The 17,844-nt window shown below is 42.4% G+C and overlaps 1 protein-coding gene across 8 annotated transcripts in view; it reads right to left on the bottom strand.

The window, feature by feature from the left end:
- Window positions 1-17,844, bottom strand: part of LOC146805993 (uncharacterized) — a 731,342-nt gene that overhangs the window by 109,505 nt on the left and 603,993 nt on the right. For all 8 annotated transcript variants that reach the window (XM_085623346.1, XM_085623342.1, XM_085623340.1 and 5 more), the window contains 5 exons: window positions 11,548-11,667; window positions 8,865-9,008; window positions 6,972-7,102; window positions 3,647-3,779; window positions 1,735-1,886 (listed from right to left, as the gene is read on the bottom strand). In XM_085623346.1, the coding sequence (XP_085479472.1) occupies window positions 1,735-1,886; window positions 3,647-3,779; window positions 6,972-7,102; window positions 8,865-9,008; window positions 11,548-11,667 (680 nt within the window). The remainder of the gene's footprint in view (window positions 1-1,734; window positions 1,887-3,646; window positions 3,780-6,971; window positions 7,103-8,864; window positions 9,009-11,547; window positions 11,668-17,844) is intronic.

Raw genomic sequence — 17,844 nt, forward strand, 5'->3', positions numbered from 1 at the left:
TAGCCCTGATCCTGTTGGACATGTCGGCGGCTTTCGATCCCGTCTCACACAACCTCCTGCTGAAATCCTTGCATGATAAAGGTATACACTCTAAAGCCCTTCAGTGCCTATGCTCCTTTCTAAGCAACTGAACACAGACCATACAGTTGGGTACCTTTTCCTCAACCCCAAAATCAATCAAGTTTGGAGTACCACCTACCCTCTTTAATGTATACGTGTCTTCACTAGCTAAAATCTGCGAAAAATGGGGCATCAGTATCTGCTTTTACGTAGACGATACACAACTGATAATTGGTCTTGATGGACACAAAGACACAAGGATCAGACTTACTAGCTGTCTTTCGGAAATGGCAGCCTGTATGTCCGACCACTGTCTGAAACTAAATGCAGACAAGTAGGAGATTCTACTTTCGGGAGGAGCACATCTAGTGTGGAATGCAACCTGGCGGCCCTCTCACTGGGCAATGCCCCTGCCCCCAAACAAGCTGCAAAAAATCTGGGTATTCTTGTTGACGGTGCACTCACCATGCAGGATCATGTACATGCACTCTGTGGGAAAAGCTTTGCGATACTAAAACTGCTAAAAAGACTCAATGGATCCCCATAGAGTGTTGGAGAACCATTCTCCAAGCCTTGCTCAGAAGCAGGCTGGATTATGAGAATGCTCTCTTTGTGGGCATGGCGGACTATCTCTTCACTCGACTGCAGCTGGTCAAGAATGCGGCTGCCAAATTGGTATGCAGCAAGAGCAAGTTCAGCTCAGCATCGGAATGCATGAGGACACTTCATTGGCTCCCAGTGAGACAAAGGGATAAATTCAAATTGCTGAGTCCTGCTCATAAGGTCTTACATCATCTGGGACCCAAAATCCTTCAAGATAGAGTAGAATTCTATGCATCCACGCGGAACCTGAGGTCGCGTCTTCAGGTACAGGTGAAAACTAAACGTATCAGGAAGTCCAGAGTAGGGGGTCACTCCTTTTCTCACCTTGTGGCAACACTCTGGAACGAACTTCCACTAGAACTTCGGCTCACTGACAATTACCTGGTATTTAGGAAAAAACTAAAAATGCATCTGTTCCCCAAGGCCTGACCTGTTACCCAGGGACCTCACCACCCCTTGAACTCCTCACTTAGGTTATACTCTCCTTAGCGCCATGATATCCTTACGGATGAATGTTTGTGCTCTATAAATAAATAAATAAATGATCAGTCCCACTGAGGTACCCTGGCAGTGCTCCACTATCCTCCTCCAGCCTCACACAGGCATGTGCATTATCCAAAGGAAATGTATAAGCTCATGGATTACTCTTTCGGGATTCACACATCCAGTTTATCAACTCTACTGACTGGCAGTAGTGTACCCTCATTCATATGCGTATGCATCCTCCATCAAGTTGTCTGGCGCAATGGTGATTAGGAACACTCCATCCAGACAGATTTTTCCTCTAATGCCTGACTGCTACTTGAATCCACATTCATCTAGTGCAGATTTGAGGACCCTTACAGTAAATTCATGTTACTGAAAGAAAATAACCATAGCATGCACAATAATTTAAAATTCAGCTATTTTATAGGGCTTTTCACCAGGACTACCCATGAGCTTGGGACAGACATACATTTTTGCACTCCCTATCATACCCTCTAACTTGCTCTTTGAATCTGCATTGTGGTAAGACATGTGTGTTATATCCACTATAACAACATAAGCCCTAGCCAGCCTGTAAGCACTCACCATCCAGCCTCCTCCATCTGTATCCATATCGCAGAACACTCTGAGTGGATGACTGCGGTCACCTTTGAGGTAGATTGTCGCAGGCTGTGAGCGGATGGCCCCATTCAACCTCTCCTCTGTGCAGTCCCTGGGGAAAGGATACCTCAGCCGAGCTGTGACAGGAATAATAAACCAGTCAAATGACCATAGGGTGCTTCAACTCCATATGTACCCCGCCCAGTTGCATGACTGAGCAGAAAATACGAAGGTGGCTTCCACAAACGTTGACATAAAGCAATAAATACACTTCTTAGAACCCAGATAACCTTTCTTAATTTATTCTGTTGCTAAATTCAACCAGTGGACAGCAGGAGTGCCACTGCTATTACAAGCAATAGAAACTCCTCCTTAACCTTCTCAAGGTCCAGCTTGTGGCGCCTGGAGCAGTACAAGACGGAGAAGCAGGAGACACATAAACAACACAGGGCATATATAGTGACAGTGAACATACACAATGCAGACTATCTGAGAATTTTCAGCATGTAGGCCCCATGTGCAGCTGCACAAGATGCGCTAGTTCAAGCTACATCTGTGTGCTCAAGGGCTTAAGAGACTGTTTCTATTCAGATTTCTTATATTCACATTCCTTGTTCTATTTAGCACACGTGTTACAAAGGTGGTGCAGTCTTAATGCTCTTCCCACTTCTTTTAATGAACTTAGAAGACATAAGCACCAAACAGTGTCACTCACATATATGAGACGCTCTCAGGGCTCATCGGAGAAGTAACAGGAGTGGTAGCACTGTGGCAGGAACTCACCAAAATAATTTGTTCACTCCTATGTGTTAGGGTGAAATAAAGACAGACAAAAGGCCTGTCCTGATGATCTGTCTTGTGCTTTCTGATTATTTGGTTTAGTGTAGGTCTGCTTAGATTATTGAAGTGGCACGGACTGGATGTACAACATCTAGAAATATAGTCTTCTAATTTTGGGGCACATGCAATGATAGGCTGTTGGGCACCTCATCTTGAAGACTGGCTTACAATGAGTATAGGTGTTTCAGTATTTTGTCTTTTATTACCTAGTACTGGGTTTGTAATGGATTTTCTAATTGTTAGCTGGTACTGTGTACATAAATTCCCTTAATGTTATGAGCTGGTGTTGTGTGAACTAGGGAGGGAGTTTGAGTTGCATCACATGTGGATCCTCCTATTGTTATGCTTTGGTGGTTACATTATTGTTATCAGATGCTGCTGGGTGCTTTGTGGAATCCATAATTATTATCATCTTGTGTTCTGGTGAGTCTGTTCTTATTATCATTACCAGGTATTATTTGCTCTGGGCATTCCCATAGTGTTAGCAGTTGGTATTGTGTACTCTTTGTTGGTTTGCTTACTATTGTCACCTTTTGTTGGGAGGCACCACAGTCCTTATTGCTTTTGGCCACTCTTTAGAAGTTGGCTGTTCCCTTAGTCTTAAAGGATGTTATTGGGTGTGGTAGTGGTTACCTGGTTGCTATTAGCTTGTGTTAGGTGCTCTGGGGGCTCTCTTAGTATCAGCTGACAGGTGCTCAGAAGATCCCATTATTGTTAAAAGTTGCTGTTGGGCGCTTTGGTGGCTCCCATATTGCTATCAGCTGGTGTTGAGTTATCTAATGATTCCCTTATTAGCTGGTTCTAGGAGGTCTGTGAATTCTGTTATTGTTACCAGTTGGTATGCAGGATTCGGTAGTTCGCTTATTGTTATCTGCTGGTGTAGGGTGGTTTGAGGATTTCCTTTTTATTGGTAGTCAGCGTAGGGTGCTATTTGGATTCCAATAATGTCACCAGTCAGTGTTGAGGGCTTTGAGTTTTTTTTTATTATGAGCTGGTCGTTGGTTTTCTGAGTGTTGGTCTATTGATATTAGTTGGTGCTTAGTGAAACTTTACTCACCTGTAGTAAACATAGTACTGGTGGGTGCTGTTCTGACTTTGCCCCTCATGGCTTGTACCCGTGCTCGGTACTGGCTAGATGGGATGAGTTCACTTAATGTGTAAGAATTTGCAGATGCTTCAAGCTGAATCTCCTGGACATAGAAATATAAAACAACATGAGAAGGAGTCCACATCAGAATAAATGGGCTGGGGATGAGGTAAATACGTAGGAGTGAAAGGCAGGGAAATGAAACGTGACCAGAGAGCAGGAGTGTTACAGAAAGAGGTCATGGGGGTGGAGAAAGACTGAGAAGAAAATGCGGTTGTTAGTTACAGTGTGAGATAAGTAGAACGAGAGCATGGTAAACAGGGATTTGGTGAATAAACAAATTGAGGTACACACACCTTGTGAAGACATTTAGAAGATGGTGTGAAAAAGAGGACTGAAATAGGGATAACAATAAGATTTAGAGGAAATACATTGAGGACATTCCGGAGAAGAACCTCATGATACTGAAGTCTCTCCACACAAAATGTAGGCAGCGCTTCAAGTCAGCCAAAGTATAGTATTAACACCAAAGAAGCAACCAACTTTTCAAGACAATCCAGCACTACATCAACCCCACCTATGTCTCATTCCTATGAAAAGTGCAGTTCCATCAATCTCTTTAGTGATCAAATACAGAAGATATGACAAAAGGCTACCAACAATAAGCCTGCTTCCTCTCTAACAAGCCACCTTTTCCTGTAGAATCCCGCAATAGAGAACTCATTGGCATTCCTAACTCCCTCAAAGGTTTTTCGTATGAAGATTATATCTTACCCTCGTTCTTTATCAACGCTCTCAGTGGGAACGCTCTCTCACCCCTTCTCACCATTGTAAATGCCTCCCTCACTCAAGGCATCTTTGCAGAAGAGGCAGGCCAGATCCACTCACTCCTAAATTAACTGACTCAAGACTCTTATGAGCTTGCCAACTACTGGCCCATCGGTCTCCTACCATTCATCCGCAAGACCATTTGAAAAGCATTCTGTGTTCAGCTCCAAAATCACATCATTTCTAACCCTTTCCTGTACGACAACCAGTATGACTTCAGATCAAGCTGTAGCACGGATACTTCTACCTTACACATTTTAGATTATGCCCTCTTGAACACAGATGAAAATAACCCCCGCCACCTGATATTGCTGAACTTCTCAGCTGCCTTTGACACAGTCAACCATCCCACCCTGGTGCACGACCTGGAGTGTTGAATGTGATTGGTTCACATGGGCACCCCCAGGCCCAAAAGATGCCAGTCACCTGTGGAGTCCCCTTGGCATCCACACTGTCTCCTGTCATCTTAAACCTCTATATGAAGCCGCTTGATGCTCTACTCACCGATAATAGCTTCAAGATTTAGCAATAAGCCGATATATACTTGAAAGTCTTCTCTAATCAGACAATCAAAGCTTCAAACCCTGTCTGCACATCATCTATACCTGGATGTCCAGCACCTACCTGAAACTCAACCCAACAAAAACAGAATTTCTGTTTTTTTGCCAAGACCAACAAACAAAAAACAGTACAAACCTGGCTCAGTGACATGAACATTGACGGCTTTGAACCCCAACTTTTACCGAATACCAAGTCATTTGGCTTCACCTTGGACATTAACCTCACCCTCAAGGAACACATTACCCAAAATAAAAATAAAGATGGCTTGGTACCAGCCTTTCTTTTAAAGATAGTCAAGATGTTTCTTCCAGAAAGCAACACCAAAACTGCTGTTCAAGCCCTCGTACTCTCGCATCTGTGCCCTGCTCCATGGCCTTCCAGACCCCATAGGGAAGCCATCGATAGCCAAAAGACAAGCTGCTGTTAAAGTAAAAACATTCCATAATGCATCTACCCGGCTTTCCAGAAGGGCATTGGTTAGTAACAAGCGATCCGGTTATATGCAATCGCCCAACCAATACCACCATTAAAAGCAGATATTCTGTCTGGCAGATTGAAAATGTTTATTCATGTAGCCCTGACCTCTACTGGACCTGTGGAGTAGAGCCTATGGGAAGTAGCATGTAGGTTGTCATGTCAAAGGATGGACGAAGACAAACTAAAGGCAACCACCTGCTTAGGACACCATTTACCATCAACACAGCCTCCTATTCATGCAAAATGTGGCCAGGAGGGACAAGACGTGGCCCTACACTTCATTCAGCTGTTCCCAACCATTGTTCCCCCCAGAGTCTCGGAGTGGCGGCACTAGCCACTGTCCACTATAGGTACGTTTGCACTTTGGGCACACCCCAGGCTTGCAGATCCATGTACTGTGCCGGGAAATTTTACAAGAAATATTGAACATCTACAGTTGTAGAAACTAGCTTAGTGGCTGGGTCTCAAAAAGCGTTCCCTCTGAGTGAGCACTTTACTCTTTGTATGCTGTGGTCAGACAGCATACCAGATGTAAAGGCTTCTGTCTGTGGTTTTGGAAAAGTTCATCCATAAGGGTCTTTTGTATGAATTTGGCCAGAGAGGGAGAATGTTGGTTTATCATAAACCTGTAATTTATCATCCAAGTTTAAAAATGAAGCCTCTTGAAGAGCACGACAGAGAGTACTAAGTCACAGCTCTCACACCTACACTTACCACGTCCCCTTGGAAAGCCTTTTGAACAGGGCTGGATTGGAATCTAAAATTAACCCTGTCCAAATATTCAAACCAACCCCACACTGCAGGAAGTGGTGTGTAGAATCGTCTAGGGGGGGAAAGTATGTGATGGCAGCCGTCCTCCCTTCAAACCAGTTCCTTAGCCTGCAGCCCACGGTAAAATTGCCAGAGGGGCAAAATGGCAAGTCCAGCCCTCCTGAACCATTTCCCTAATGACCAGTTAGTATTATTTTAAGCCTGATTGTAAAGCTGTTTTCCCCTTTTTAACTGCAAGTTGCCTTTAAAGATGATTTTTAGCACTAGGGGTAATTTTAGTGAATACTCTTGTGCTCAACCTTTTATTTTGGAACAAAGTTTGTTTTGTTGCGTTAAACTGTTTCTAGCCCAGGCCTGCAGAGCACATGCCCTTCAGTTTACTAACTTGACCAAAGTTGAGCCAATAGAAATTAGATATTCTTTTTTTAGCCCTTCTAACCAGCTTAACAAGATTGCCAGAGAGCTCAAGCACGGCAGGAACTTCTATCCTCCTCTTGCAACTACAGAGCTTGAGTAATCAAGGGTTAGTATAGTGGGTATAGACGCATCAGTGAATGGCTTATCACTTTCTAGTCGATCTTAAACATTGAATGGAAGACCATTAAGGAGTTGTGTTGGGTTTGCAGAGTATTTTATTATTCTTTTAGATTACACATACCTTTGTTTCCCCAGATGGCGCCTCATAGGTCAAGACATAGCCCGTTGGCACTGCCTTCGGTGGTGTCCAGGAGAGCACTGCACTTCGGGGGGATACTCGACTGGCAGTCAGATCTCGGGGGGCATCAGCACCTGCAGGAAGCCAGAGAGAGCACTTAAACATGTTACAGAATCCATCAGCTAACTTTCAGTAACCCTGTTTTCATTCTTCAAGGTTATAAAAACGTGCACAGGGATATTGGCATGTCACCTAGGTCTGAACTATGAATGTACTTCACAGAAGGTAAGCAACCCTTTCTCCATGTAATTATAAAACAGTATCCTTTATTATATATAAATACGTATTCTCAATAACCTAAGTAAAGACAGTAAGTTAAAGCTCGTACATCATTTAAAAACCTGAAATTCAGTATATTGTATCATGTATCGGCATAAATTAGAATGGTGCTGGATAAGAGGGTTAAGCATTGCGGGATATACTATAACTATCAGGGCACACACCTTATGATCTGAGGTTCAGTGTTTCCACATCCTCTGGTTATAGGAATTGCTCTGTGGCTCAAGAATATGGGCACGGACTTGCCTAACCTCGTGAAAATAGGACTGGTGCCTACTTCTGTATTAGAGAACATAAATATTGTGATCCTCTGAGAGGTAATCCTAATGCTGCATTTAAAATGGACACCTGTTATTAACTGTAGGCTGTGGAGGGAAGGACAGATCTTTACGGTAAAGTGACATTTTGACGTATAATTCGGACATCTGGGACAGCATGGAAATTAGGCAGGAGACCAATACTAGTATGCGTCTCTGTCAAAACAACCCATCTACCTCACGCACAGTATTTCAACGTATATCCTAAAAATACTTCACTATCATTGGGCTACGGCCTCATTCCATTGCCAGCCACTTGTTAATTAGCTACCTCCTGAAGATACATACCAGTTTAAGCAGCCCAGTTCTAACAGAGTCCATTGACTGTATCACTTAGCACTCAACTGATTCTCCTGAAATGTTCATTAAATGTGCCTCATGGAATGTGAAGGGCAGAAACAATCCTATTAAAAGACTCAAAATACTCACCCACTTAAAGAACTCTAATCTAGTACCACCTGTATCCAAGAATCGGAAGAGCTCATCTTAGACTTCAAAATTCTAAATATTGGAGGAACTGGGTTGAGGAAGTAAAGCTGAAGGGGCAAATGGAGTAGCAACTTTAAGTCACAAAATCCTCAGCACAATAGCCTATCTCACAAAGCAGGTGAGTCAGCGCTACCATCTCAGACAGTGGCATTTCACACAACCTGATTAACCTGTTTTCCCCTAGCACATGTTGCCTACACTTCTGGAAAGAAACTTCACAACCCCTTCCAAACTAAATCTCTAGTGCAAGCATTGGTGCAATAATGCTCTTGGACCATGCAACAATATCCATTTTCATGAGGCCTTTAATTTGGTATATCCCCTTTGCCTCAACGTTCCCCTTTTTTTTATAATAGGAAACTGAAGTGTAGAATGTATCATTCCCAGAATATGTTTATTCTTAGACCAGAAGAAACTTGAAAGGTAGAACAAACTAAAGCAATCTTTGTTACAGGTCAATTCATTCTTTTATGTATGTCATTATGTAGTTTATGAAGATTGTTTGGTAAGCTTAGAAAGCACTGGAACACTACATTGCTTTTATTCCTTTGATCATCTTAAAATGTTCATACTCAGTTGGCAGATTCTGAGTTTTGTGCCATGATGGTAAACCTTAGAAAAAAAATAAAGCATTAAATAAAGCTCATTAGGAAATCTGAGATGCATGTACTAAAGTGTCTATGGGAGATATTCTAGTTTTGAATGCTTTGGTTAGATACTGTTACAATTTAAGTCTTCTGACTGGACTTACTGGTGGTGAAGGTGGTAATAGCAGGAGAGCTGTTGTTAGACCCCTTGGTGCTGTGGATCGTGGCTGTATACTCTGTGTCAATGTTCAGGCCTCTGAGTTGCAGCTCAGCTGTGTTGCCAGAAAGGATTTTGGTGACTTCTGGGACTAAGTAATACAAAATAGAAAAATAAGGTGAATCCCAACAAGTTTCCATATATGTTTAGACATCTCTGGAATTACCATGGTGAGGTAGCCCTGACCTAGCCATGGGTTGGAACAACCAAATTATTTTCACATATGCAACACAGCCTACGGTGCCATACAGTCCTTCCTCCATGTATCTGTTACTCATTTCACCTTAATACTGAACAATAGAGAGGCAAATAATCACTGTGAGCAAGGGCAGGGTTGAGGGCTAGTGAGCTATCCTTAGAGTTTGGAAAGGACATGGTAAAAATATCACTCACCACTAAAAAAATAATATGGTCACAAATTTGGAAGGAAAGTATATCTTTTTCACAATATTATTGTTAAATATCATTTACTATGATATTGTTTTTTGTGTATATATTTATGGTTTAATCCTAGTAAAGTATACCTATTCTTTTGGGGTACATTTACTTATTGTCAGAATGAGTGGGGAGTGCTTTTTAAAGTATACTTTAATTAACGTTAACTGGTCAATATATTCATTATATATGTTTTTAATGGTTTACTTGTTTAATTCTTTTTTTAGTGTTTTAGTAATTTTATTTTCAGATTGTGGGGTTTATTGGGGGATTGAATAGGTTTTATTACTATAGGCTTTCATTGACGTTATTTGATTATTGCTTTAATAATTTTAAAATCAGTAATTATTTATTTATATATTTAACTATTATGATCATTTTTAATGTAGTTTTTGGGGATGTAAGGTGTGTAGGAATAAGGATTTAGCGTTTGGAAACGATAATTTTTCTAATTGTTTAAAAAAAGTCTTAAAACATTTAAAAATATCTATTTTTTAACTTGTTTAATTACATCATAGATTTATACTATGTTTTCCAATAGAATGGGTGGGTTTTTAATTATTATTAATCTAAATGTACACTTATTTAACATTATTATGGTTTTTGTGTTTTTTATCATCATAGTGGTTTGTATTAAATTTCTCAGGGATATGTGCTTTTTGAGGACTTAAGGGGAATATATTTTTTATCAAATGATTTAATAATTTGACATGAAATTTTACAATTGAAATATATTTGTACATTTTTCATATTTCATTTAATGGTCTATTAAAATCAGAATTAATATTTTATTTGAAATATTGGAATTTTTAAGGTATTGTGTCAATCATTCAGAAATATTTCAATGGGTTGTTTCATTCTTTGAGAATATTTTTTATAATGAATTTTTAATGTGATAATATTTTGTTTGTTTAAAGATTTATAATGTTTAAATTCAACTTACTCATAAAATGTTTTTATTTTAAAAATACTATTTCTCTATTTAGGTAAATAGGAGTTTTACATTTTACATTACGCTTCTTAATAAACAGTTTTTGTTTGTTTATTGGTTTGATTATTTTGAATATATTTTTTTTGTGGACAGCAGTTACAATATTGACAATGATTCCCAAATGTATTCACTTCCCCAATATTGGTTGTTGTGGTGGAGATAGAATGGGAAATCAATCCTCCCCCACCCTTTCATACTAGGTACTTTATTCAATGTTTGTTGGGTTGGTGTTAGAATAGTAAATAAGATGCCTCCAGCACATCCACAAATGTTTGTTGAACTGAAATAAAATGGTAAATTATGTTATATATATATATATATATATATATATATATATATATATATATATATATATATATATATATATATATATATATGCTCCTCCCCCAATATTTATTGACTGGAGTTTGAATATTAAATCTAATCCCCTCCCGCCCCCCAGATATAGACTCTTCTCCCAATGTTTCTTAGACTAGAGTAAGAATAATACATGTAACTCTTCAACACGCCCTTATCGCAGTCCCCACCCAAATATATGAATTTTATCCAACATTTGTTGGACTGGAGTAATATTCGTAAATCTAAACCCCCCTGCACACAATATATGCACTTTTCCAGTGGTGATTGGACCGGAGTTATAATATTAAATGTGAGCTCTTCAAAAATATATTCAGTTGCCAATATTTGTTAGACTGGTGTTAAAATTGTAAATCCCTCCTTCTCTCTGTACATTCACTTGCCCCATTGTTTTTTGGCCTGGAGAAAGAATAGAACATGTAACTCCCCTCCCCAGTGTTTCTAGGATTGTTGTTAGAATAGTAAATCTGATCCTCCTAAACACATGATTTTCTTATTGATGTTTCTTTAGACTTAAAATAGTGTATTTGAAATGTTTAAATGAATGAATATTGTTGAATCATGTATTTTATATTTGCATTAGAATAGTAAATTGAACATTATCAAGATTTGTTTTTTTAGCATTGCAAACGATGCACATCCATTTTGAGAAGGTAAATAGGTGTATGTGCTGTGCTATGGTTGATCCTTGGTACTTGTTAACTTTTAGCAAAACTCCACATATCAATACAGATGCTCGACAAGAGGTTCTGCCATTCCTCAGCAAAAGATTCATTCTTGCCAAGTAAAATCTGTTATACATACTAATCGGCAATTAGTGCACAAAGGTTTAGGCTCTTTTACTCACCATTGTGTGCGCTAAATGTGACTACATAGGTGTCAACGGTGGCAAGTGCTGGCCTCCACAACAGCAGTGCTGATGTTTCGGTAACATTGATTGCTTTAAGGTCTGTCGGACCATCAGGGACTGTAAGACAAGAGGGGATTCTTTACCAAGGCCTGTCACTGTACAATCCCAATGACCACAGTGAAACATGTAAATACATGCAGAGAATTCTAGTGATACATTACAGCAGAAACTATATCACATGGTAACCACAGTGAAACTTCCCATCATCCATCTGCACAGGCAGTGACATTACTGGATTTCTCATCCATCTGAACAGGAAGTTATGTCATTGGTCTCCCACCAAACTGTCTTCACGTAAAGGAGGCTGCAGGGAGGATGCATAGCGAATGCACCTCTGGTGTTCCACCGGCAAGCTCACCTGTGCCCAAACTCCTGGTCCTCCTTCCACCCACCTCTCACTACTCCACCGTGACCCTTCGTGCCCTGTCGCAACTGCCAGTGCTGCCGCTTCACCTTGTTGCCCAACACTGAATGTGTTTACTCCTGTGTCGCCTGCCATTTCACATGCACCCTCTCACACCATCCTCCGCACCCGAAGCACCTCACACAAGCAGCACACTCGACCACACATGGCTGACCCCCCCACCCTAAGACACCGCACCCCTCCCTGTCCTGCATACTCCTCAACATTCACTCCCTCGTGAAACACGCCGCTAAAATTTGAGATCTGCTACACAACTGTTCACCGGACCTGCTCTTCCTGACTGACTCTCCCATTGGGCCCCATCATCGTTATGGTAATCCCACTGGATACTAGATGACAGGACAGGATGAACAGATCTGCAGGCAGAAGCGCTTTCATCTTCAAAGAATCCATCCAATGCTTCACCACCTCGGAAAGCATCACCAACAACATGAATCACTTGATGTTCAAACTCCTCATCACCCCCAACTAAACCCTGAATGGCATCCTCGTCTACCACCCTCAAAGACCACACACCAACTTAGGCAGCACTATTACGGACTTTGTCACCCTCCTGGATCCTTGACTCCAGTGCCTTCATTCTCCTCAGTGACCTCAACTACCACCTGGAAGGCCTCACTGGCCACCCAGCTTGTTGAAGGACCCACATACGGTATTGGTCAGCTACTGGCCTCCATCTTCACCAGCTTCTGCAATATGACCGTATACAAACTATATATATGACCCTCTGGTCCGACCACACCCATCAACTTCAGCATAGCACACAATCACAAAATATTCACAACACAACTGTAACGAGCTCAGAAGCATTCTGGTCTATTGAACTCCCACACCACTGGCCTCGACACAACAACCTTCCTGAATCCATCTCCAACCTCAACCCCTGGATCACCACCTGTGCAGATGCCATGACCCTTCTCAAAGCCACCAAAGTGGCGAGAGCCAGAATGCTCAGACTCAGTAAATGCAACTGCAAGCAACTTGAACGCAGAACTCATAACAACACCGACAAGAGCCCATACAAATCCACCCTCAGCCGCTACCATCAGCAAATCAACACACTCTGCTCTCAATGACCACATCAAAAGAAGCACCAACAGCGCCACGGATATCTTTGCCATAGTGAAAAACTGCACCTCTCTGGCACCTAGCTGCACCAGCATAACCTCCTCTGTGGACCTATGCACTTAGCTGACCCTAGTCTTCAGAAATAAGATCACCAGCATGTATGAAAACTTTGAACCCCAACTGGACCCTTTCATCCTTGCATCCCTCCTGCCCGACACCCAGAGACCACCCTGACCATCTGGCCCATCATCACCACTCACAAAACTGCAACAGCCATGGACTCCATACATTCTGGAGCACTTTTGGACCCCTGCCCTCACCACATCTTCTTCATGTGACTGGATCCCATCAGCGCAGCCATCACCCTGATTGTGAACAACTCAATCGTCTTAGTCACCCATCTGGATGCCTGGAAACACCCTACAGTACTCCGCCACCTCAAGAAACCCTCAGCAGTCCAAAAGATGCTAGCCATCTACCAGCCTATCTCCCTGCAAAAATAATGGAAAAGATCATAAAGAAATGCCTAGCTACCCACCTCACTGTCAACCACCTCCTCTACACCATTCAATTCAGATTCAGTATCAATACACAGTATAGAGACCACCCTCATTGCCATCACTGAAGACATTCGGATGATCATGGACAGAGGTAACACCGTGGCCCTCATCTTACTAGATATTTCTGCAGCTGTTAACATTGTCTCCCACCCCATCCTTATCCAACGACTGCATGAAGCCGGCTTCCAAGGACCTGCACTTTGCTGGATTTGCTCCTTCTAGAAAAGCCACACCCAGTCGGTCAGCCTGGCCCCCGTCTTCTTGGACGCCGTCGATCTTATCTGCAGAGATCCACATGGATCCACACTCTTTTTTTAAAATATGTCTTTATTAGCATTTAAATTCATATACTTTTACCATTCACAAGAGCAGTAATCAAATTAGTAAAGCAATAGCTTATCACATTTCATTGTTATTACGCAGTTATGCAAAATACATTTATGTTATGTTTCCATGTGTGCACTTCATGTGTTTTTGTATTGATGCACTTCGTAACCACCACATATTATACTACAGTCCACTGCTCCTTACATATAGGTGGCCCTCGGGGAGTCACAAGTTTCCCACGTTTTAAAGGCATATGAATCAGACAATACAAAAACAATAAATACCGAACTTTTGTAAACAGTTTAACAGCGTGTCGTTCAGTGGGTCCACCTGTCATACATTTATGTAGGATCTGATCTCAAATCTAGGGGTAAGCTTACATATCTCTGAGTGAAGGATCATTGTGGATCTATGGTGGGAGTAGGGGTGCCACATTCATGTCGACGACCCCACCCAACATGCCTCACATAGTCCATGCAGTGCCTCAGGGAGTGAGCACGCCCTCTTGGTTGCATCCACACTATCATCTAAGTTTACCTCATTTCTACTATCCCAGGCTCTCAGAACTTCCATTTACAGTCCCGACAGCAGGCGGCGATGCACCCTTCAAGCGTCCTCTCTCAGTAATGCCCTCTCCTCTGCTTTGGCCCACATGTCAACGTTTCTCACCCATGCCACCACTGTAGGCATCCATGTCAGCGCTATTTGTCTTCGCGCTAGAACCAGGACGAGGTCCACAAATCTGGATCCCATCTTTCTTGACTTGGATTTGGGGAATAGGCCCAACAGGCAGACCTCCGTCGAGCAGGTGAGTGTGCGAGCCGGTGCCCTGTTGATGGAAGCCATTACTGACTCCCAAAAGCCACGCAATCTTGTACATCCCCATATCATGTGGGCAAACCCTGCATCCTGCTCTCTCCAGTCAGGACAGCAGCGGTCTTTACCCCCATACATGATGCGCAATCTGTGAGGGGTCAGATATGCCATGTGTATATAGTTAAATTATATGACCTTAAATTTGATGTTTCTGGACACCTGCTTCGGGCTCCCCAGTACCTGGCTCCATTCCTTGTCCAATAGGTCTCCCCCTATTATTTTGCCTCATTTTTCACACGTCCGATCTAACGGTTTCCTGACCATCTCTAACTGCAATCTGTAAAGCCATTTCACAAGGTGCCTAGCTGTCCCTAGTGTTACCAGTGCCTGGAAAACCCCATGCGCCTTCGGTTCCTGCGGCCACTCTGCCATAAATCCCCAAACGTTCTCACTACAGCGTGATAGGTCAGGTACTGACCTTGGGGTCGGCCATACTGGTATAGGAAATCATCTAGTGGGATAAGTTACCACTGTTAGAGCATGGATCCACACTCAAACCCACTCTATTCAATGCATACATGGACCCACTTGACAGCATCCTCGACACCCACAGACTCAACATCATATTTTATGATTACAACACCCAAACACCCTGACCAATTTCTCTGCCTGCATGACCGAAGTCGCAGATGGATGAAAACCAAATGCCTCAAACTCAACACAGACTAGCCCAAAGTAGTAATCTTCGGCAAAGACATCAAGGTGTGGAACTCCACATGGTGGCCTGCCGAACTCAGACCCACCCTCCTCCTGACAACCCACTCCGAGAACCTTGGAATAGTAATCGATAACCAACACACCATGACGGACCAAGTGAACGCAGGCTTCGTCTCCTGCGCCCACAGACACAAGATGCTCAAGACGGTCGTCAAATGGCTCACCACCAAAATTCGCAAAACCATCACCCAAGCCCTCATCAACAGCAGGATGGACTACAGCAATGTACTGTATGCTGGAATCAAAACTCAACTGACCAGAAGAATCGAGACTATGCAAAACTCAGCAGCCAGGTTCCCCCTCAACCTCCAAGCCCACACTCGCATCACATCGCACCTCAAAGAGCTCCACTGGCTCCCTATTCACAAACAAGCACATTTCAAAGTTCTCACGCACACATACAAAGCCTCTAATAAAATTGGACCCACATACCTCAACATTGGCATAAACGTCTACAAACCTACTAGACACCTCCGTTCAGCCGGAAAGCTACTCACCAACACAATCTGATCCCCCTAGAACCAGATCTGGCAGTCAGGCCTTCTCCTACTTCACTCATAACTCCTGGGGCAACCTGTCCCTGCACGTCACAGCCTCCTCCTCAGTTCTTGAATTTTGCAAGAAACTCAAGACCTGGCTCTTCATCTAGCCCTAACCCTGGCTTGTCACATACAGATCCTGTTTCAGCGCCAGGATACCCTCCAGGGGGAGTCATGCACTATGCAAATAAACATGGCATGACACCATTCGAATTCACACAGTCTGTGAGTTTTCCAGTCGGTACTCTAGATAACAGGTCACTGCTCAACCTCTGCAGGAACAGAGCCCAGTGCTGAACTATGCTGTGTAGCCAGTGAATTTAAACTGCTCAGTACAGAACGAGAGAAGTAATGTGGGTAAGGCAGATTTTCCTGGAGTACAGAGACACAGGTCAAAACATGCTAACAAAAGAGTCACACTGAAGAAACAGTCAATGTCCAGCAGCATAACTGACATGCTTGTCCCTGCTCTTTGAAAATACTGACAGAAATTATTAAATATTAAAGACCCTTATCCGTTTCCTCGCTTATGCAAAGCCGTTGGTATTCATGCTGGATTAATACTGATTAACGCAACGCTGCTGGAGTAGCTCTGTTACTACACTACAGGGAGATAGCACTGCATATATTCTATTCAGCTTTGAACCTCGATGGGGTGTCAAGTGTTGCTACATTTCACTGATGATGCGCAGTAATGTATACTGTCGAACCTACCTTTAGTACTTAACGTGTAAAAAAAAAACACATAAGTGCCAGAGTCCTCATCATGATTCATGAGGTAATTTACGCCTGCACTGTGTTGCCAGTCAGCACTGCCAACTACAGTAAAAACACAACTGCTAACCATCACACTCCTACAGTTGTGACAATTGTGATTATTCCAGGTCCCCAGAGCTGTAAGAAAGAATGCCTTTGGCAGCAGGTATGAATAATTTTTATCGGATATAAATTAATAAATAACTGTTGTTGTGCTCGTCTCTAAATGAGACAAACAGTGCCAAAATGAGGCAGACTCGCATAAGCGCCGGGGTCGATAATTAAGTGCCGGTGCCGAGCACCGAAACCACCGGCATAAATTAAGCAAAGCCTGCCCTCATTACAGTGCAGGTTTATCACTCCATAAATTGCTATGCTACACTTACACTGTATAGTTACATTTTTTGCATTGCATTCAGCACTTTAATACAGAGGAGTTACTTGGCACGTATACCTAAGACATACTGCACCGAACTTCAGTACTTTGGGATAGACATGTAATTACACTGTCGCCATAGTGTTTTATACTCTACTGAGTAACACTGTAATTCCACTGTGGTGTGATTTTATTTTAGCACCTGATTGAAATGGAGTCACACAAAACCTGGAAGACAGTGGATGATTTTTAAGATTTGCTGCACAGTGCATCGTGTTCATCTGGATTAAACCAGATTGTCTGATACCAGGAATGGGTGCCTTATTCTCCTGCAGAAATCTTACCTTCTGGCTGTTCAAGTTTAAGACACAAACAGCTGGTGAAAGACCATCACAGATCCGATTAAGTGGAAGATCACTTGACCTTCTGGAGAACTTTGAGGATCATCCTGTTCCCCGAACAAAAACGATGATCTAGCCACCTATTGCGTCAAGGTGCTATATAGTACAACTGAATAATGTAACATAACAAATAACAGAACATCTATACTGGGCATGAGCACTCTGCGTTTAAGTTACATAATAACTATAA

The sequence above is a fragment of the Triturus cristatus genome, chromosome 8, assembly GCF_964204655.1.
Source record: "Triturus cristatus chromosome 8, aTriCri1.1, whole genome shotgun sequence".
In the NCBI taxonomy this organism is placed as follows: Eukaryota; Metazoa; Chordata; class Amphibia; order Caudata; family Salamandridae; genus Triturus; species Triturus cristatus.